This window comes from Schistocerca serialis, chromosome 9 (genome assembly GCF_023864345.2).
Source record: "Schistocerca serialis cubense isolate TAMUIC-IGC-003099 chromosome 9, iqSchSeri2.2, whole genome shotgun sequence".
NCBI lineage: Eukaryota > Metazoa > Arthropoda > Insecta > Orthoptera > Acrididae > Schistocerca > Schistocerca serialis.
This window is the reverse complement of record NC_064646.1, coordinates 14,482,745-14,505,736: the sequence shown is the minus strand read 5'-3', so window position 1 is coordinate 14,505,736 and position 22,992 is coordinate 14,482,745. Positions and strand designations below refer to the sequence as shown.

The 22,992-nt window shown below is 43.8% G+C and overlaps 1 protein-coding gene across 1 annotated transcript in view; it reads left to right on the top strand.

Annotated features, from left to right (window-relative positions):
* The window catches only part of LOC126419242 (2-oxoglutarate dehydrogenase complex component E1-like), a 185,011-nt gene that overhangs the window by 52,457 nt on the left and 109,562 nt on the right, over positions 1–22,992 (top strand). The window contains exons 4-5 of the mRNA XM_050086387.1: positions 9,115–9,217; positions 18,397–18,652. Of these exons, the coding sequence (XP_049942344.1) occupies positions 9,115–9,217; positions 18,397–18,652 (359 nt within the window). The remainder of the gene's footprint in view (positions 1–9,114; positions 9,218–18,396; positions 18,653–22,992) is intronic.

The window sequence follows — 22,992 nt, the reverse complement described above, 5'->3', positions numbered from 1 at the left end:
AAAGTCCATTCCCCACTTTCTGGCCTGACCGCAGCAGATGATTCATTGTGGACTCTATTACTATCCCCAACACCTTGGGCTGCTATTTTGTGGAGATTTTGAGCTCCACCCACTATCACACTGCCTCCCTCCACTGGAAATGAGCCCAATTTCTCTCGACAGCTACCCCCCAATTAGCCTGAGGAATGTACTTTGTAAACTGCTCGAGAGGATGGTTTGCTTCAGATTACATTGGGTACTTGAATCTTGGGGCCTTTTGTCCCATTGTCAGTGAGGGTTCTGGGCAGGATGATCTCCAACTGACCATTTACTCATATTGGAAACAGCAATCTGACAGGCTTTCACTAACTGCCGACACCTTGTCATGGTCTTTTTTGACCTATATAAGGCTTACAACATGGCTTGGCACCATCAGATTTTAGCTACCCTCCATGACTGGGGCTTCCATGACCCTCTTACGATTTTTATGTATGAGTTTTTATCTCAGTCTCTCTTCCGTGTTCAGGTTGGCACTTCACTCCATGCCCCTCAGATTCAGGAGAATGATATCCCACAGGGTTCTGTTCTAAGTGTGTCACACTCTTCCTCATAGCCATCAATGGGCTGGTAACTTTTGTTGGGACTGTGGTTACCCCGGCGTTGTATGTCGATGACTTTTGCATCTGGTGCAGCTTCCATTTGGTAGCATCTGCTGAATGCTGGCTCCAAAGCACCATCTGATGGGGCTCTGCATGGACCATCTGCCGTGGCTTCCAGTTTTCTCCCTCCAAAAGGCAGGTTATGCATTTTTGTTGGCGATCCAAAGTACACCCTGATCTGGAACTTTATTCAGGTTACCAGCTCCTCGATATTGCAGCACAGTCCCATTTATTGGGCCTTATTTTTGATGAAAACCTGACATGGCTGCCCCATATTCGCCATCTGAAGACTACATGCATGCGGAAGCTTAATGCTCTCCACTACTAGGCCATACATCTTCTAGTGCAAACCATACCGTTCTTCTCCATCTTTACCATGCTCTGCTCTTGTCCAGTCTAGAATGTGATAGTCAAGTTTATGGCTCAGCAGCTCCTTCCACTCTGCAACTACTTGATCCTGTTCACCATTGTGGGGTGTGTCTGGCTATTAGTGCCTTTTGCGCTAGTCCTGATGACAATCTCCTCACAGAAGTGGGGATTCCCCCTGTACACATACAACGGAGCCAACTCTGGTTTCTTATGCAACTGCTATTCGCCAGTTCCCTGGCCGTCCCATGTATCCTGTCCTCTTTGCAAATGGGGGATGTCTCCTCCTGACAACTGCCCATGGGTGGGCATGTGTCTCCTTCTGTTGGGATCTCCACTCACTGGAATGCACCCTGTGTCTTTCCTCCAATACCCCACCTCCATCCCCTTGGATGGTACCTAGATCACAGATTAAGATCGATCTATTCCAGGTTCCTAAGGTCTCTGTCGCCCCTATGGTTTTCCAGCGTCTTGTACGTGCCATCCTTACAGAGTTCTTGGGTGCCACCAACTTCTACACTGATGGTTCTAAGACAATCAATAAGGTGAGATACCTATTTACTCGAATCTAAGTCGCACTCGAATCTAAGCCACACCTGAAAAATGAGACTCAAAATCAAGGAAAAAAATTTTTCCCGAATCTAAGCCGCACTGAAATTTGAGACTCGAAATTCCAATGGAGAAAAAAGTTTTAGGCCGCACATCCAAATTGAACCAAAGATGGTCCACTGTAATATGAGACACAATTTAGGTCGAATGACTGACAATACAGCTACAGTAGTTTGGTTCGAGTCTTAAGCTTAGCAGTTAAGCTTTACCATGTAGCCATTGCTATGTGTCAGGTTTGAATTGATTGCTTATTTTTCTTTGATCTGGTAAGTGCCGTTCTCTTTCTTATAGGTGTTTACGTCACTCTAAGCTGAAAATGCATTACTGTACTGCGTCATGCATTGTTTGTCGCATTCTGATAATGAGTGTCTGTGACCTGTCGCCGCTCGCGGCATGGCTTGCTTTTGTGCGTGCTACCACTGCTTACAGTTTAAAAAAAAAAAAAACGAAGGGGGGGGGGGGAGGAATCATCTCATTAGCAAAACAATGGCAAGACTCTGCTTGCTATTTGCTGTTACTTACACTGCTGCTTTCTTTGATAATGATCAACAAGAACCAAATAATAGACGGCATATGATAGATGATGTTCTGAACGAGAGTTTAGTGAAAATTTTTCTCTGGTTGAAAATCTTTGCAGACGCCTCTGTAGTACATTACATTCTGCACAGAAATTAGTCATCTTAGATTTAAAAATCTTGTCAATTGCCGTGCTTCATTTCTGACTGTATCACTATTAGGCATAAGAACAGTACGAATATAAACATGACATGATATATATATTATTCTGCGTTTGCTGTTGTCTCACTCTAGTTTCGTAGTTTATTAGGCAGACAGGATTTAAATGAGATAGCAGCAAACATGAAAGAATACATGGCAAAATGTTTATGTTAGTACAGTATTATTCTTATGGTGAAGAGAATACTGCATGTGATTCACAATTCATAAAAGTCCTTATTAGCAACGATCTCTTGTCACAGGTAGGAAAAAATTCAGAACATAGAGTTGGCCATATTGACAAACATCCCAAACAATCTTACCAGTCGGATTTTCGTAGTACATTGAAATGCTGCTACATTCGAAGATGAACAATACAGAATTTGTATTTACTTCGTTGGATAATGTATGAAAATGCAGTGGTTGACACTCGGGGCAGTGAAAAAAAACTTGTCTTCCACCTTTTATTTATTTATTTATTTATTTATTTTGTTTACTGACGCAGAGGTTTTTTCGCCAGTATTTATCTTTGTGCCTGCAAAGCATGCCTGTGTAGCGCTACATAATTCGATGGCAGAAGTTAGTTGTGGTGGCACCTACCAACATTTTTCAGAACTTCCGCTTACTTTGCACTCAATTCTAAGCCGCAGGCAGGTTTTTGGATTACAAAAACTGGAAAAAAAGTGCGGCTTAGATTCGAGTAAATACGGTTCACTTTTATGTCTCCTACTGGCTTAGTACACCATTTATTGCCGGGATCTTGTAGTGTGTTCACAGCAGAGCTCCTAGCCATTTACAGAGCCCTCTGTTTTGTTTCTCAGGCGTCTTTCCACAGTGTTTTAATTTGTCCTGACTCAATGAGCAGCCTGCAGGCTATCAGTTGATGCTGCCTGGTCAGTTGTCTTTGTGGTTCCCAAGTAATGTGGGCATCCCAGGGAATGAACTGGCTGACCATTTGGCTGGAGAAGCAGGTACTTACCCTCCCATTCCCTTTCATGATTCCAGCTGTGGATATGCGGATCTATGTCAAATCTCTCTTTGGTCAAAAGTGGAACGACAGCTGGTACGCTACTGCTCATAGTAATAAACTCTGCACAATCTGGGAGTCTATCACAGTTTGGCGTACTTCCTTCCACTCCTCTTGGAAGGAGTCCACCTACGCATTGGTCATACCAGGCTCACCCATTGTTTCCTCCTCGTAACGAACCATTGCAACAATGTGGTAGTGGAGCCAGACTGATGGTATCCCACATATTGGTGGAATGTCCTCATCTTTTGGCTCTTTATACTAAGTAGTCTTCCAGATTCCTTAATTGTAATATTAGCAGATGATTCACGGATGCTTGAACTGGTCCTCAGTTTTCTCTGTGAAAGTGGTTTTTATTTACAGATATATGGATTTGCTTTACTCCTGGAGCAGGGGCAGGGTGGTTGTGGTTGGGACCTTTCTTCATGTCTTCTCGGTCTGGGATCCCATGACCACTCCCCCAACGAAAGGTGCCCTTTTTTCCAGATTTTAGATTTGGTCTCACCTCTTATGCCTTCTACTGTGTGTGCTTTAACTTGATTATTTTATAATTTGACTCCCCTGACTGGATTTGTCCACTTTTAGTGGACCCTCTTTGTTCTGTAAGTAACTCCGGAATTGCGGGACTGATGACCTCACTGTTTGGTCCCATAAACTCTCTCAATTTATCAACCAATCAATCAGATCAGAAATGAGTGTAGGAGGCTCGGCTGATAACGTTCTCCTCTCAGAATCATGAATGCTATGATGCCATCTTTATTATGTGAGAGCTAGATCATGTTCTCATGTCCTCCTGATCTTCTGCCCAAGGGCCAGATGATGATAACATTCAAATGTTGCAGCACCTTTCTCTTGTGGGCAAGCACTTTCTCCTTCATACATCTGGATGGATGGCACATTTCCCAGATGCCAGTGTGAAGCCACTGTCATACCCATGCTTTAGCCTGGTAAAGACAAACAGGTTCCTTCTGGCTACTACCCCCTTTCTCTCATCAGCTGTGTTTGCAGAGTGATGGAACATGCCCAGTTGGTATGGTGGCTAGAGTCTCACAGTTTACTAATCACTGCACAATGTGGATTTAAAGCATGCCCTTATGCAGTTGACCATCTTGTCACTTTGTCAACCAAAACTATGAACGGTTTTCTGTGGAAATACCAGACTGTGGCCATGTTTTTTTTATTTGGAGGAAGTCTACAACACCTGCTGGGGGACTGGTATCCTCCATACCTCTACATGTGGAGCTTCCAAGGCCACCTCCACCATTTCCTTCAGGAATTTTCAAGGTATGTGCAGGTTCTGCCTTGTTGGACACCTTTATTCAGGAAAACAGGGTGGGCTCTGTCTTGAACGTCGTCTCTTTGCTCTTGCCGTTGACCCCATTATGGCCCGACTCCTACTGAGTGTCTTTGGCTCCCTTTTTGTTGATGATTTTGCAATCTATTGCAGTTCTCCAGGCTTGTGTCCTTGAGCAGCGCCTTCAGCGATGTCTCGATCATTTTTACTCATGGAGTGTCAACAATGGCCTTCACTTTTCAACTGACAAAACTGTTTGTATGAATTTCTGGTGGCACAATGGGTTTCTTTAATCATCTTTTTATCTTGGGCCTCTTGCTCTTACATCTGCTGAAACTAAAAAAATGCTTGATAGGAAACTTCCTTGGTCCTCCCACATGCTTACCTGGCAGCCCGCTGTACCCAGTCCCTCAAACTAGACCATGGGTGTTTTGTTTATGCCTCTACACATATGTCCATCTTACACCATCTAAATACAGTCTACCATCATGGCATACATTTGGCCACTGGTGTCTTTAAAACACCAGCTTGGTTGAGAGTCTATGCAGAAGCTGCTGAACTACCACAATCATACTGATGTGATGTTCTCCTCAGCAGTTATGCACGCCATTTGTCTGCTATGCCCAGCCACCAATGCTATGCCTCCTTCTTCAAGTCCCTTCGACCACCAGTATGGGGTGTGTCCCTCTTCTCTGTTACCCCCTGGAGTTTGCTTTCGTCTTTTGCTACAGCAGATTAACTTCACACTACTTGCCACTTTCCCAGTAGGTGTAAACCCTTCACCGCCTGGCCTTCACGTGGCAGCCCGTGTTCAGCTTGTACTTCGCTTGCTTTCTAAGGACACTACTCCAGATTTGATCTATTGCTGTAAGTTTCTCAACCTTCACACATAATTTCACGATAGTACTTTTGTGTACACTAATGGTTCTCAGACTGATGATGATATTGATTGTGCCTTCATCATTAGCACTGACCATATTTCATATCAGCTCAGAACACTGCTCAGTATTTACAGCAGAGCTCTTTGCCCTGCATCAGGCCACGCAGTACATCCGATGGCACAGGCTTTTCAGTTGTCATCTGCTTTGATTGTCTGTGCCATCCAGAGCCTTTGTGTGCTGTACACAGTCCATCCTTTACTGCAATGGGTCGAAGAAACCTTCCACTTGCTCACTCTTGAGGGAGCCACTGGGTTCCTGGTCACATTGGTCACTGCTGCCAAGGCTGCAGTCCTCCTACCTCAGCCCGTTACTTCTTCCATTCCTTCTGATGATCTCCATGCTGCCATTTTTCAGCAGGTGGTGTCACCACTGGCCTTCCTTTCATGGGAACAAGCTCTGGTAAATTAAGCCTCTCCCAGTGGCTTCGCTGACCACCTCTTGACCCTCTCACCATGAGGAGATCATTTTAGCTAGGTTATGTATTGGGCACCATCGTTTCAACCATCACCATTTGTTAAGTGGTGATCCCCCACCACTTTGTGCCCCTTGTCATTAACCTTTGACAGTTTGCCAGTTCCTGACCAAATGCCCTTTTTTAACACTTATGTTGTAATGTATGTTTGCTGTCTTAGTTATCGGGCATTTTAGTGAAAGACACGCAGGCTGTCGACTGCGTTTTATTTTTCATCTGTCATAACAATATGGCAAGGGCATTTAAGCTTTATTTCAGGACCTCTGTTGTCTCTATGGTGCAGGACCTCCATTGTCTCTACAGTATGTTTTGTCGACCTTTCTGAAAGAGGAAGTCCTTGTTTTTAGCTGCCCTTCCTTCCGTTGATTGGGCTTAACATGTAGTCACTTTTAACCACTTTTTTGTCTTAGTGCTCTAAGGTTCTAACATGGGTGTGCATGAAAAAAAAAATTAAAAAAAGGGCCAAGACAAACACGAAGCCAACACCTTTCGCAGTAGTACAATTTTATAGGCCGACTAGATGCACAGATGAGCACGAGAGAGAGAGAATGTATGATGAGGTAAATGAAATTATTCAAATAGTCAAGCAGCTGAAAATTTAATTGTGATGGGTGACGAATTATATAGTAGGAAAAGGAAGAATAGTATGGGAAATGAATGAAAGAGAAAGCCACCTGGTAGAATTCTGCACAGAACATAATTTAATTATTGCTGCACTTGGTTTAAGGAACATCAAGCATGAGATGATATGGACATTTAAAGAGAACATAAAAAAAGAGGATTTTTCAAGAAGATACATGAAATGAAGATGCAGAGGAAATCACTAAGAGGAAGACCAAGGGATGGATGGCTGAAAGGTGTGGAGGAGTGTATTGAAAAAGAGGTGAGGACTGGACCAGAGTGAACACAGAATAATGGTGGTAAAACAGGACTAGATGGTTAGTCTTATGTTCCAGACAGACTCAACCTGGGCCTGGAAACTGTTTATGATGGATGACAATGGACAGCAATGATGATGACCTGGTTTAGGAAACATGAAAGAAGATTGTATATGGAAGAGACACCGAAACCTGGTTGACTCATCGAATTTGTAATGGTTGAACACTTAGTCCGCAATTTTGAACCAGGTTGTAGCTTTGTCGGGATTAAACGGCGACAGCGTCGGTAAGCATTGCAGAATGTTCGGAAGAACAGGATGAGTTGAGTTCATCGCGGCACTGCCTGAAACGAGCTGTTGTTGCTGTAGTATTCCAGGAGAGTGTGCCTCCAGGGGATGTGGCAACGACGGCTGTTCGGGTGGCAGCGTGAAGGTGCTCAACCACAACATGTCACAATCCATCGCAACACGGAAGGCCGACATGGGTGAGACACCATAATGTGTTGATTGCAGTTGTGGAAACTCCACACATTGCGGGTGTGTTCTGATTGATGCATCACGGAAGACCGACACAAATGAGGCACCGAGATGTGCCGAGAATGGTAGCGGAAGCTCGACTGGAGCTGGCGCGCGGGCGACAGGTGAGAAAAAGTTTGAAGTTTGAGAACGCGTGTTAGTCTGCAGATAGCTCGACGTATGATCAGGGCCAGGGCCACCTGTGTTGCAGGGAGGCTGCCGAGGTGCGGGTTGTCCAGAAGCACAGTGTGGGAAATGATGTCGAACGTGGGACGGAATGTGTGAATGTTCTCTGTTCATAGTCACTCCACTCAAAACGGCGTGCAGATAAGGTGAATGTCACGCCAAAAAACACTGAGGCATAGCAGTGGGACGGAGGTGGAGGTCAGGCACAGATAACAAATTATTGTTCGTGTTGCAGGCCGAGGTATCGAAGTAGGAAGGCATGTGCTGATGCTGAACCGAGGCAGGCGCTGGCATGGCCGGATGCTGAGGAGGTTGACCTGTGAACGAAGCAGTTCTGGCCATGTGGCAGGTATCCGCGAGGCATGGCATGGATTGCGGTATAGCAAATCATTGTCCTGGTGGTGGTAGGTTGTCCAATGAAGCATTTGCAGAAATCGGCATTGGTCCCACACTGCACGGAGATCCATAAGGGGTAACTGCACAGTTGATGAGGGAGGGCACATGTGGTGGGAACAAAGGTGTTTGATAGCCGGAGTCATGCACACTCCTAACCTCACTAATTGTTGCAGGCTCAAAAACGTCCGGCGAAATCGGTGTAATCATCGAGTGAGAGGCATCATGTTGCAGTCCTGGCAGGTGTACATTGCCCGCAACACGATGCATGTCGATCACAAAATCCGGCATTAGGCGCTGGGCCAAAGTCATTGTTTGAATGCTGTGTCGATGTAATACATGCGAAAATAACTGACGCGGAGGTCGCGGACACAGTAAAATGGCGGAAAGCGGAAGACGTTAAAACTTGGGGTCACCAGTGAGGAGGAAGTTTGGGTCGGTTACACCAAACAACACTCCCATTTTGCAGTAGTTCATTTATTCACCTAAACACATAAAAGGCTTACAGAGAACTGACATGGCGGAACTGCACAAAGATAATGTTTAGCTTAGTTCAAAGATGATGCTCAGATCGGTGCTGGTGTCGACCTCATCGGCACTACAAGTGCATTAATCTGATACATTCACTAAGCAGCTGATACATGAACACTCCACTTCTGTCGTCATTTACAAAGAAACCTCTACTGCCAAGTCTATTGGGTGATTACAATAGTCAACAGTTGCATAAAATTTCTGCATGGAAACTTACAGAAAACTTGAAGTTTGTGATCAAGCATATGCACAGTTTTGCAAGACCTACAGATATTGGTGACAGATCATTTCTGTAGATTTTCATGCTTTGAGTTTGTTAGGGTTGACATTTTGTTAAAGATTGCTATATTCATTTAATTTTTTCAAGTATTTACAATTATTTGTTGTTTATAAGATCTGAAAATTCTAAGTGCTGATTTTTAAGCATTAGGACTGAAGTATGTGGCCATTCTCAAAATTTCTTAATAGATGGGGTGATTTGATGGCCAATTTTAAGTATTTGATAAGTAATGTCTTCAGTGGTTTGCTGCCCTCCACATTGTGTTACCAGATTCGAGGTCATCACATCGCCAAGCTGGATCCCCTGGAAATCTCAAGTGCAGACCTGGATGACAAAACTCCTCCAGAATTGCTGTACAGCCACTACAGCTTTGGTAAGATAATGGAATGTTATGGAGTTTAGGATTTTGCTTCAGCAAAGTATTATTCTCTAATATATATTTGTATTTTATTGTAATTGCTAACATTCTTCCATAAAAATAGGCTATTGTACATTTGAATTAAGCCTATATGAGCTACGTTTTGACAGTATTTCTTTCTTTCCTCTAGCAGACACTCTCCCTATCTTCTATGAGGGTTGACTGAAAAGCAACCCCTCCACATCCGTAACTCTTCAACAGTTGGCAGAATTGGTATGCAGCAGTACTGGCTTGTTTTGTAGCCTCTTCTCTATAGCTCCAGTTTTCAGGAAGCTTTAGCATTTAATGGTTGTGTTATTACAGTGTAAAGTATGGAACCCTGCGCAGACGGTCAATCAATGTGCACTCATTGAATTCTTGACAGCAGAAGGTGTCACCCCAAAGGAGATTCATCAGAGAAAGAAAGCAGTTTATGGTGATTGTGTTGATGTGAGTACTGTGAGTTTAAAGCTGCAGTTTAAAGATGTTGGGGTGGGAACATCTGACCCGTGTGACAGACAAAGACTTGGACGTCGTGTGACAGCAACAACTGAGTTTCACAAGCAAAATGTTGACAGTTTGATTCAGGATGATCGTCGTATCACTCAGAGAGAAACTGCAAGCACAATCGGCATTTCACAAGAATGTGTGTGTCACATTATTGCTTTGCTTGGCTGTTGGAAGATCTGTGCACGATGGGTACCCCGGATGCTAACTCCTGAAATTATGACCCAGAGACGAAACGCCAGTCTATGGAGTATCGACACAAAGACTCGCCCCAGAAAAAGAAATTCAAGACACAGCCCTCAGCTGGAAAAGTAATGGCCACAGTATTCTGGGATGCAGATGGTGTTATCCATGTTGATTTCCTTGATTGTGGAACAACAATAAATTCGGTGTGTTGTATCACAATGCTGCGAACTCTAAAACAACGACTAACAAGGGTCCGAAAGGAAAAGGGAAATGTTTTCCTGCAGCATGTCAATGTCAAACCACACACTTCATGTGTCACCACAGCAGAACTTCAGAGACTGAATCTCACCACTGTACAGCATCCTCCAGACAGTCCAGATTTAGCACTGTCTGACTTTCATCTGTTCCCGATAATGAAAGACGATCTACAGGGACATCATTATGCTGCTGATGATGACATTGAGGGAACTGTGAGACTGTGGTTGCGGAAACAGTGTGTTGACTTCTTGTGTGACAGATTCAGAAAACTCGTTCATCGTTGGCAGAAATGTATCCAATTTGCTGATGATTGTGGAAAAGTGAATATTGGTAACTAAAGATCACATTCTAAGTAATTATGTCTGCATTTGATTTATTAAAATGTTCCCACGCAAACCCAATTACCGAAGGTGGAGGCATTACCTTTCATTCAACACTCATAGGTTATTGTTTCATTCTGAATCCATGGTATTGGTGTACAATCTGAGCTGTAGGATACAACTTGCTGTAGGTCCTTTGGGCATTTTTAAAAATGTTTCATTTTTTCTGTGGAGTTGTGGAGCTTGTGAGGGCCTTTAATTGATTAGTTTGTTCCACATATATGTCCTTAGGAAATAGATCTTCTGTTTCAAACTGGTGATATTCTTGAATTTGTTTCTGTACTGTTATTCATTACATTGTAGGCACTCTTGTCCATAAACCATTGTGTTGCACAAACTTTTTCTCAATGTTATGCACTCCCATTTAATCAACAGTCTTGACTGGCCACTTTGTGCCATAGCCAAGATCTGTGAGCCATATAAAAGAGTTATTTTTTGTTGTGTTGAAAATTTGAGTTTTTAAAATTGGCTGTGTATTTTGTATGATGTGGCTTTTTGCACCAGACTGACTATCAAAATAAGGTTTTTTCCCACTGTTGTTAAAATTAGTCACTGAGTAATTAAATGTACATGACCTTCAAAGAGGAAGGCAGACGATCCATGTAAGCAGTTCCCAGAAATACAGGATGTTACAAAAAGGTACGGCCAAACTTTCAGGAAACATTCCTCACATACAAATAAAGAAAAGATGTTATGTGGACATGTGTCCGGAAATGCTTAATTTCCATGTTAGAGCTCATTTTAGTTTCGTCAGTATGTACTGTACTTCCTTGATTCACTGCCAGTTGGCCCAATTGAAGGAAGGTAATGTTGACTTCGGTGCTTGCGTTGACATGCGACTCATTCCTCTACAGTATATCAGTACGTAGCATTAGTAGGTTAGTGTTCATCACGAACGTGGTTTTGCAGTCAGTGCAATGTTTGCAAATGCGGAGTTGGCAGATGCCCATTTGATGTATGGATTAGCATGGGGCAATAGCCATGGCGCGGTACGTTTGTATCGAGACAGATTTCCAGAATGAAGGTGTCCCGACAGGAGGACGTTTGAAGCAATTGATCGGCGTCTTAGGGAGCACGGGACATTCCAGCCTATGACTCGTGACTGGGGAAGACCTAGAACAATGAGGACACCTGCAATGGATGAGGCAATTCTTCTTGCAGTTGACGATAACCCTAATGTCAGCGTCAGAGAAGTTGTTGCTGTACAAGGTAACGTTGACCACGTCACTGTATGGAGAGTGCTACGGGAGAACTAGTTGTTTCCGTACCATGTACAGCGTGTGCAGGCACTATCAGCAGCTGATTGGCCTCCACGGGTACACTTCTGCGAATGGTTCATCCAACAATGTGTCAATCCTCATTTCAATGCAAATGTTCTCTTTACAGATGAGGCTTCATTCCAACGTGATCAAATTGTAAATTTTCACAATCAACATGTGTGGGCTGACGAGAAACTGCACGCAATTGTGCAATCACGCATCAACACAGATTTTCTGTGAATGTTTTGGCTGGCATTGTTGGTGATGTCTTGATTGTGCCCCATGTTCTTCCACCTACTCTCAATGGAGCACGTTATCATGATTTCATATGGGATACTCCACCTGTGCTGCTAGAACATGTGCCTTTACAAGTACAACACAACACGTGGTTCATGCACGCTGGAGCTCCTGCACATTTCAGTCGAAGTGTTCGTACGCTTCTCAACAACAGATTCGGTGACCGATGGATTGGTAGAGGTGGACCAATTCCATGGCCTCCACGCTCTCCTGACCTCAACCCTCTTGACTTTCATTTATGGGGGCATTTGAAAGCTCTTGTCTACGCAACCCCGGTACCAAATGTAGAGACTCTTCGTGCTCGTATTGTGGATGGCTGTGATACAATACGCCATTCTCCAGGGCTGCATCAGTGCATCAGGGATTCCATGTGATGGAGGGTGGATGCATGTATCCTCGCTAACGGAGGACATTTTGAACATTTCCTGTAACAAAGTGTTTGAAGTCACGCTGGTACGTTCTGTTGCTGTGTGTTTCCATTCCATGATTAATGTGATTTGAAGAGAAGTAATAAAATGAGCTCTAACATGGAAAGTAAGCGTTTCCGGACACATGTCCACATAACATATTTTCTTTCTTTGTGTGTGAGGAATGTTTCCTGAAAGTTTGGCCGTACCTTTTTGTAACACCCTGTATAAATATTTGTGACAGTCTTTTTGTTCAAAAAATGAAATGGACAGAATATGCTGTGTAACTGCAGGAGTGCATACAAACTCTCTTTTCTTTTTAAAAAACGAGATAAGCATTCATGATCATCAAGCCACTACATTAATAGAATTATGTGATATACATTATTCGTGTGTGTGTGTGTGTGTGTGTGTGTGTGTGTGTGTGTGTGTGTGTGTGTGTGTGTGCGTGTGTGTGCGTGTGCGTGTGTGTGTCAGTCAGCCAGTATCATACAAGTTTTTTTCTGCCAGAATAAGTAAATGAGGAACAAAATAAGGATGATGAGAATGAAACTTTTACTCTGCAACAGAGTGTGTGCTCATATGAAATTTCCTGACAGATTAAAACTGTGTGCTGGACCAAGACTTGATCTCGGGAACTTTATCTTTTGTGCCTGGAATAGGTATAGGTCCCACGTTTGTCCCAATCCAGCACACAGTTTTAATCTACCAGGAAGTTTGAAATGAGGTTAGGTTTGAACAGGGCACTATCCCACCATTTTCAGCATTCCATCACACATTTCAGAGGAGTTGCAGATCCTTGGGTTGATGTTGTTATAGAAACACTGAATTGTAATATAAGTTAAATAAATAAATATTTTTTGGCTTCCAGTAAGGTAAAGGTTTTCAGATTTGATGTCATTTTGGAAGCTCAGTTGTCAGTTTTATTGCTTATTTACTCAAGCAGCTTCTTACTCAGCCATATGAGGCTGAGTGGACCCCACTCCAGACTTTTCCACCATAGAAATATCTGAAGTTGTTAATGGGAAGAAAATCTAGGATCCAAGCATTAGCAGACAGTAATTCTAACTACAAGATGCTTGAGGTAATTTGTATGATGAAAATAACTGATAATAATGATTGCTGCATTCTTTAAGAATTCTTATTGAACCAACCACGGGACTTCATTGTCAACTGATGCAGACAACTTCCTGTGAGACTCGTCTTGATGGAAACAACAGGATTTAATGTGGCCATGCTACTTCAGAAGCACATAAAAGAAGTGATGCAAATAAAGTCATTAGTTTGTGAGCAGTGGAAGGGCACTTCTCAGTGTGTTCTAACTCTGAAATAGACTTTTGTGGCCCGTGGGTTACCTGGCTAGTCATATCTGCTTGAATGTTGTGGGAAAAGTCAAATTTCTTGGATTTGGGGTTCTGTGTAATTTAGTGGCTCAGACCATTAGGTTATGATCAGTGGAAAAATAAGAAAATATCTTGATGAAAACATTTTAGGCAATAGCCTATTCTTACGTTATGACAAAAATTTTGAAGAAAATTGGTCCTCCTCAAACATCTTAAGGACAAGCTAATGCATTGTTTGGGCAACAAATAAATTCACCCAAATTCCTGCCAACAATCATTCAAAGGCTTCAGTACAAATAACAGATTTACTTCCCAGTACATTAGAATCTACTGATTAGCTGTAATCTAAGTTTAATGCCTTAACAATAGTGAAAAGAGGTTCTTTAAACACTGTTTGTTAGATGGTTGAACTTTGTAGAAGAAATAGTTAATTCTGTTGGGAAAGTTTTGCTCACATAATGAATACTTGCTGCATTGACATCATACTTCATCAACTGATGGGCTCGGTGACATTTTATTTCATGCTGCAAGGGATTTACTTATGCGAATGGTTCACCACTACATTCTGCTGATGTGTTAGACATAGCACCATTTCATGGGTAGTGTATGTTGGAGGCAGTTCTGAATAGAACTCAGACGTATTTTTCAGTAGAGCACGCATATATGAAGCAAATCTCGCAAGTTTTTTTTTGCTTAATGAAAATAATTCTTACAACTTTTAATCACATGGTTGTGAAATGAGGACTGTTTCCTGGAAATCAGTAACATTATTTTATGCAAGTTCAAAGATTCACTTTGATTGTGTTAGACTTTTTGGTTTTTTGTGTTATTGCATATCTTGATGATAAGGCAAATTGTGGCCCTTACCCTATTTTAGATACGTACGTAAATAGTATGAATTGAACAATGAAAAATCCAGGATGGAATGTTACAATATTATAGCGCCAATGCTGAGTCACAGATAGGCACAACAAAAATATTTTCACACTTAAAGCTTTCAGCCAATGACCTTTGTCAACAGTAAACACATACACACGCACAGGCACACACACACTCACACTCACGCAAACACAACTCTCACAACCGACTGCATTCTCAGGCGACTGAAACCACACTGCAAGCAACAGCACCAGTACATGATGGAGTGGCAACTTGGTGGGGGCAAGGAGAGAAATAAATATTTCTCCCCTGCCTGCTGCCCAACCTGCAGCACTTCACTGTCAGCCATCCTCACCATACTATACCCACCCCCCCTGCCCCAGCCTCCTCCTTTCCCCCACCCCAGTTGCCACTCTTGTCATGCACTGGCACTGCTGCTCACAGTGTGGTTTCAGTTGCCCGAGACTGCAGTTGTGTGTGTGAGTTGCATTTACGTTTGCGCGCGTGCGCGTTCGTGTGCGTGTGCGTGTGTGTGTGTGTGTGTGTGTGTGTGTGTGTGTGTGTGTGTGTGTGTGAAAATCTTTTTGTTGTGACTATCTGCAACTCAGCATCTCTGCTATATGGTGAGTAATAGTATGAATCACATTTAGATGTAGGCATGTAATATACTGTAAGATTATTATGTGTGTTTATACCAATTTCTGTGTTTATTATATTTGTACAAATTTGTATTAAAGGGATTTATTGTAATTTAAAAATGTTATATAGCTTCGCATGAACCATATTAATGACTTCAGTGTTGCACACTAATAAATTGGACATCATCTATTTATCACTAATTATTGTTGAAAGCAATTGATGCCTTATGAAAACAGTCATAATTTGCTGTAGCCCATGGGAAACCTATATGTAGTACATTAAATTGTGGTTCAAAACTGTCACCTCAATTTAAATCTCTCTTTCTCTCTCTCTCTCTCTCTCTTTCTCTCTCTCTCTCTCTCTCTCTCTCTCTCTCTCTCTCTCTCTCTCTCTCTCTCTTTCTCCCCCTCCCCCCTTTCCTGCCTCCCTCTCTCTCTCTCCTGCCCCCCCTCTCTCTCCTGATCCCCCCCTCTCTCTCTCCTGCCCCCTCTCTCTCTCCTGCCCCCCTCTCTCTCTCCTGCCCCTTCTCTCTCTCTCCTGCCCCCTCTCTCTCCTGCCCCCTCTCTCTCCTGCCCCCTCTCTCTCCTGCCCCCTCTCTCTCCTGCCCCCCCTCTCTCTCCTGCCCCCTCTCTCTCTCCTGCCCCCTCTCTCTCTCCTGCCCCCTCTCTCTCTCCTGCCCCCTCTCTCTCTCCTGCCCCCTCTCTCTCTCCTGCCCCCCCTCTCTCTCTCCTGCCCCCCCTCTCTCTCTCCTGCCCCCCCTCTCTCTCTCCTGCCCCCCTCTCTCTCTCCTGCCCCCCCTCTCTCTCTCCTGCCCCCCCTCTCTCTCCTGCCCCCCCTCTCTCTCCTGCCCCCCTCTCTCTCTCCTGCCCCCCCTCTCTCTCTCCTGCCCCCCTCTCTCTCTCCTGCCCCCCCCTCTCTCTCCTGCCCCCCTCTCTCTCTCCTGCCCCCCTCTCTCTCTCCTGCCCCCCTCTCTCTCTCCTGCCCCCCCTCTCTCTCTCCTGCCCCCCCTCTCTCTCCTGCCCCCCTCTCTCTCCTGCCCCCTCTCTCTCCTGCCCCCCTCTCTCTCTCCTGCCCCCCTCTCTCTCTCCTGCCCCCCCTCTCTCTCTCCTGCCCCCCTCTCTCTCTCTCCTGCCCCTCTCTCTCTCTCTCCTGCCCCCCTCTCTCTCTCTCCTGCCCCCCCTCACTCTCTCTCCTGCCCCCCCTCACTCTCTCTCCTGCCCCCCTCACTCTCTCTCCTGCCCCCCTCACTCTCTCTCCTGCACCCCTCTCTCCCTCCGGCCCCCCTCTCTCTCCTGCACCCCTCTCTCCCTCCTGCCCCCCTCTCTCTCTCTCTCCTGCCCCCCTCACTCTCTCTCCTGCCCCCCTCACTCTCTCTCCTGCCCCCCCTCACTCTCTCTCCTGCCCCCCTCACTCTCTCTCCTGCCCCCCTCACTCTCTCTCCTGCCCCCGTCACTCTCTCTCCTGCCCCCCTCACTCTCTCTCCTGCCCCCCTCACTCTCTCTCCTGCCCCCCTCACTCTCTCTCCTGCCCCCCTCACTCTCTCTCCTGCCCCCCTCACTCTCTCTCCTGCGCCCCTCACTCTCCTGCCCCCCCTCACTCTCCTGCCCCCCCTCACTCTCTCTCCTGCCCCCCCTCACTCTCTCTCCTGCCCCCCCTCACTCTCTCTCCTGCCCCCCCTCACTCTCTCTCCTGCCCCCCCTCACTCTCTCTCCTGCCCCCCCTCTCTCTCTCTCTCTTGCCCCCCTCACTATCTCTCTTGCCCCCCCTCTCTCTTGCCCCCATCTCTCTCTCACTTGCCCCCCATCTCTCACTTGCCCCCCATCTCTCTTTCACTTGCCCCCCATCTCTCTCTCACTTGCCCCCCATCTCTCTTGCCCCCCCCCTCTCTCTGTCTCTCTCTTGCCCCTCTCTCTCTCTCTCTCTCTCTCTCTCTCTCTCTCTCTCTCTCTCTCTCTCTCTCTCTCTCTCTCTCTCTGCCTCGCCCCCTCACCAGATAATTATGGAGCACATTTTCCTTTTTTTGGGGATATATGGGTTAATATTGACTTGCAATTTTTAAATCATAGTAATCTGCAGCTGATTTTCATTACCAGTTGCTTCCAGCAGTTCTTTTGTTTTTGATTTTGAAATTTTTGTATTGTAATGTGTTGTTTAGGGAAGAAAGAAAGAACTGCTTAATCTCAAGATCTGCAGTGTGGTGTCAATGAAAGAAAGCATTTACAAAGGTCAATTAAGAAATGCAGGCCAGAGTGGCCGTGCGGTTCTAGGCACTACAGTCTGGAGCCGAACGACCGCTACGGTCGCAGGTTCGAATCCTGCCTTGGGCATGGATGTGTGTGATGTCCTTAGGTTAGTTAGGTTTAATTAGTTCTAAGTTCTAGGCGACTGATGACCTCAGAAGTTTAGTCGCATAGTGCTCAGAGCCATTTGAGCCATCAATTAAGAATGACTCCTCCGTACATCATTTCCTTCCATCACTACACGTCTTGCCTGTAGCAATTTTCTCAATAACTAGATAATTTAAATACATACTTGTGCAGTACTGTTATAAAATCTTCATGAAATCATTGGTGTTCAGTTGCTTTTAATATTGTGTGGAAGTAGCTCAGAAATGTAGCATGAAGGTTATTATGGAACTGGCATGGCTTGGGTTTGCAAACACATGGATGATATCATGTTATAAGTTTCAGACTTTATCTTGCTGTTGAATATGGTACAGTTCTGCTTCAAAATACCCTTTCCAGTACACACAAACAACATTTTATTTAATTGTTTAGACTTTTTTAACCATCAAATAACAGTTGCTACATCTTGTGATAAGTGTAAAACAGATTAAAAAAGTTGTATGATAGCCATGAAATATGATGGTGAGGTTGAAAGTGGTGAACATTAAATATGTGATAATGAACACTGTGAATATTAAATTTAAGTGTAGTCTCAAGATAACACTGAATTTGTTTCTTTGTAACACCAATCATCAAAGCGACTCATTTTGTGCAGAGGAGGCTGACATGGACCGCATTTTCAAGTTGCCAGCAACTACATTCATAGGTGGCAAGGAGAAAGCTCTTCCTTTGCGGGAAATTCTGAGAAGACTTGAAAACACTTACTGCCACCACATAGGTGTGGAATTCATGTTCATAAATTCCTTGGAGCAGTGCAACTGGATACGTCAAAAATTGGAAACACCTGGAGTGATGGAAATAACAAATGATGAAAAGAGGCTTATACTTGCAAGACTGACACGAGCAACTGGGTTAGTAAACAGTTTACAATTTTTTTTATCTTTTTTATAGAAATAGGAACTTTCATGTACAAACTGCCAATTCGCATATTAAAACTGAAATGTTGTGCAATTGAAAGGTCACCTGTAACTGAAGAAGGGAATGATATAACAACAGAAAGAGGAGGAGGAGGAGCAACAGTGGCAACAGCAGCAGCTGCTGTTGCAGGATCTGAAACAGGACAGCGTTTAGTCGTGTTGATTCACATGAGTTGAGAGCTCATTGGTAGTTCAATCGCACATGATGTATTGGGGATAATACCTGTCTATCCATATTTACATGCATTCTCTGCAGGCTGTTGGACAATACATGACTGAATCGTATGAGTATTACAGATTTCCTTTCGTATTCCACTTTCATACTGAGCAAGGGAAAAGACCTGTATGTTCCTTAAGGTCTCCTATATTATTCTCTTTAGCCCTACACAAGATATCTGATGGTTGCTCAGTCTTCTCCGAAAACAGATGCTCCAAATTTACCAACAGGGTTTCACATAAACTGACATCTTTCTTCCAAGATGTACTACAGAGACCAAAGGTAGGACTGAGGAGTTGGCATCTAAGGAGGGTAGCTTTTATGAATGATAGGCAATGATTTAGGTTGTTGTTGTTGTTGTGGTCTTCAGTCCTGAGACTGGTTTGATGCAGCTCTCCATGCTACTCTATCCTGTGCAAGCTTTTTCATCTCCCAGTACCTACTGCAACCTACATCCTTCTGAATCTGCTTAGTGTATTCATCTCTTGGTCTCCCTCTACGATTTTTACCCTCCACGCTGCCCTCCAATACTAAATTGGTGATCCCTTGATGCCTCAGAACATGTCCTACCAACCGATCCCTTCTTCTGGTCAAGTTGCGCCACAAACTTCTCTTCTCCCCAATCCTATTCAATACTTCCTCATTAGTTATGTGATCTACCCATCTAATCTTCAGCATTCTTCTGTAGCACGACATTTCGAAAGCTTCTATTCTCTTCTTGTCCAAACTATTTATCGTCCATGTTTCACTTCCATACATGGCTACACTCCATACAAATACTTTCAGAAATGACTTCCTGACACTTAAATCAATACTGGATGTTAACAAATTTCTCTTCTTCAGAAACGCTTTCCTTGCCATTGCCAGCCTACATTTTATATCCTCTCTACTTCGACCATCATCAGTTATTTTGCTCCCCAAATAGCAAAACTCCTTTACTACTTTAAGTGCCTCATTTCCTAATCTAATTCCCTCAGCATCACCCGACTTAATTAGACTACATTCCATTATCCTTGTTTTGCTTTTGTTGATGTTCATCTTATATCTTCCTTTCAAGACACTGTCCATTCCATTCAACTGCTCTTCCAAGTCCTTTGCTGTCTCTGACAGAATTACAATGTCATCGGCGAACCTCAAAGTTTTTATTTCTTCTCCATGAATTTTAATACCTACTCCGAATTTTTCTTTTGTTTCCTTTACTGCTTGCTCAATATACAGATTGAACAACATCGGGGAGAGGCTACAACCCTGTCTTACTCCCTTCCCAACCACTGCTTCCCTTTCATGTCCCTCGACTCTTATAACTGCCATCTGGTTTCTGTACAAATTGTAAATAGCCTTTCGCTCCCTGTATTTTACCCCTGCCACCTTTAGAATTTGAAAGAGAGTATTCCAGTCAACATTGTCAAAAGCTTTCTCTAAGTCTACAAATGCTAGAAACGTAGGTTTGCCTTTCCTTAATCTTTCTTCCAAGATAAGTCGTAAGGTCAGTATTGCCTCATGTGTTCCAGTGTTTCTACGGAATCCAAACTGATCTTCCCCGAGGTTGGCTTCTACTAGTTTTTCCATTCGTCTGTAAAGAATCCCCCCCCAATGAACCATGGACCTTGCCGTTGGTGGGGAGGCTTGCGTGCCTCAGCGATACAGATAGCCGTACCGTAGGTGCAACCACAACGGAGGGGTATCTGTTGAGAGGCCAGACAAACGTGTGGTTCCTGAAGAGGGGCAGCAGCCTTTTCAGTAGTTGCAAGGGCAACAATCTGGATGATTGACTGATCTGGCCTTGTAACAATAACCAAAACGGCCTTGCTGTGCTGGTACTGCGAACGGCTGAAAGCAAGGGGAAACTACAGCCGTAATTTTTCCCGAGGGCATGCAGCTTTACTGTATGATTACATGATGATGGCGTCCTCTTGGGTAAAATATTCCGGAGGTAAAATAGTCCCCCATTCGGATCTCCGGGCGGGGACTACTCAAGAGGATGTCGTTATCAGGAGAAAGAAAACTGGCGTTCTACGGATCGGAGCGTGGAATGTCAGATCCCTTAATCGGGCAGGTAGGTTAGAAAATTTAAAAAGGGAAATGGATAGGTTGAAGTTAGATATAGTGGGAATTAGTGAAGTTCGGTGGCAGGAGGAACAAGACTTCTGGTCAGGTGACTACAGGGTTATAAACACAAAATCAAATAGGGGTAATGCAGGAGTAGGTTTAATAATGAATAGGAAAATAGGAATGCGGGTAAGCTACTACAAACAGCATAGTGAACGCATTATTGTGGCCAAGATAGATACGAAGCCCACACCTACTACAGTAGTACAAGTTTATATGCCAACTAGCTCTGCAGATGATGAAGAAATTGAAGAAATGTATGATGAAATAAAAGAAATTATTCAGATTGTGAAGGGAGACGAAAATTTAATAGTCATGGGTGACTGGAATTCGAGTGTAGGAAAAGGGAGAGAAGGAAACATAGTAGGTGAATATGGATTGGGGGACAGAAATGAAAGAGGAAGCCGCCTGGTCGAATTTTGCACAGAGCACAACATAATCATAGCTAACACTTGGTTTAAGAATCATGAAAGAAGGTTGTATACATGGAAGAACCCTGGAGATACTAAAAGGTATCAGATAGATTATATAATGGTAAGACAGAGATTTAGGAACCAGGTTTTAAATTGTAAGACATTTCCAGGGGCAGATGTGGACTCTGACCACAATCTATTGGTTATGACCTGTAGATTAAAACTGAAGAAACTGCAAAAAGGTGGGAATTTAAGGAGATGGGACCTGGATAAACTAAAAGAACCAGAGGTTGTACAGAGATTCAGGGAGAGCATAAGGGAGCAATTGACAGGAATGGGGGAATTAAATACAGTAGAAGAAGAATGGGTAGCTTTGAGGGATGAAGTAGTGACAGCAGCAGAGGATCAAGTAGGTAAAAAGACAAGGGCTAGTAGAAATCCTTGGGTAACAGAAGAAATATTGAATTTAATTGATGAAAGGAGAAAATATAAAAATGCAGTAAGTGAAACAGGCAAAAAGGAATACAAACGTCTCAAAAATGAGATCGACAGGAAGTGCAAAATGGCTAAGCAGGGATGGCTAGAGGACAAATGTAAGGATATAGAGGCCTATCTCACTAGGGGTAAGATAGATACCGCCTACAGGAAAATTAAAGAGACCTTTGGAGATAAGAGAACGACTTGTATGAATATCAAGAGCTCAGATGGAAACCCAGTTCTAAGCAAAGAAGGGAAAGCAGAAAGGTGGAAGGAGTATATAGAGGGTCTATACAAGGGCGATGTACTTGAGGACAATATTATGGAAATGGAAGAGGATGTAGATGAAGATGAAATGGGAGATACGATACTGCGTGAAGAGTTTGACAGAGCACTGAAAGACCTGAGTCGAAACAAGGCCCCCGGAGTAGACAATATTCCATTGGAACTACTGACGGCCGTGGGAGAGCCAGTCCTGACAAAACTCTACCATCTGGTGAGCAAGATGTATGAAACAGGCGAAATACCCTCAGACTTCAAGAAGAATATAATAATTCCAATCCCAAAGAAAGCAGGTGTTGACAGATGTGAAAATTACCGAACTATCAGCTTAATAAGTCACAGCTGCAAAATACTAACACGAATTCTTTACAGACGAATGGAAAAACTAGTAGAAGCCAACCTCGGGGAAGATCAGTTTGGATTCCGTAGAAACACTGGAACACGTGAGGCAATACTGACCTTACGACTTATCTTAGAAGAAAGATTAAGGAAAGGCAAACCTACGTTTCTAGCATTTGTAGACTTAGAGAAAGCTTTTGACAATGTTGACTGGAATACTCTCTTTCAAATTCTAAAGGTGGCAGGGGTAAAATACAGGGAGCGAAAGGCTATTTACAATTTGTACAGAAACCAGATGGCAGTTATAAGAGTCGAGGGGCATGAAAGGGAAGCAGTGGTTGGGAAGGGAGTAAGACAGGGTTGTAGCCTCTCCCCGATGCTGTTCAATCTGTATATTGAGCAAGCAGTAAAGGAAACAAAAGAAAAATTCGGAGTAG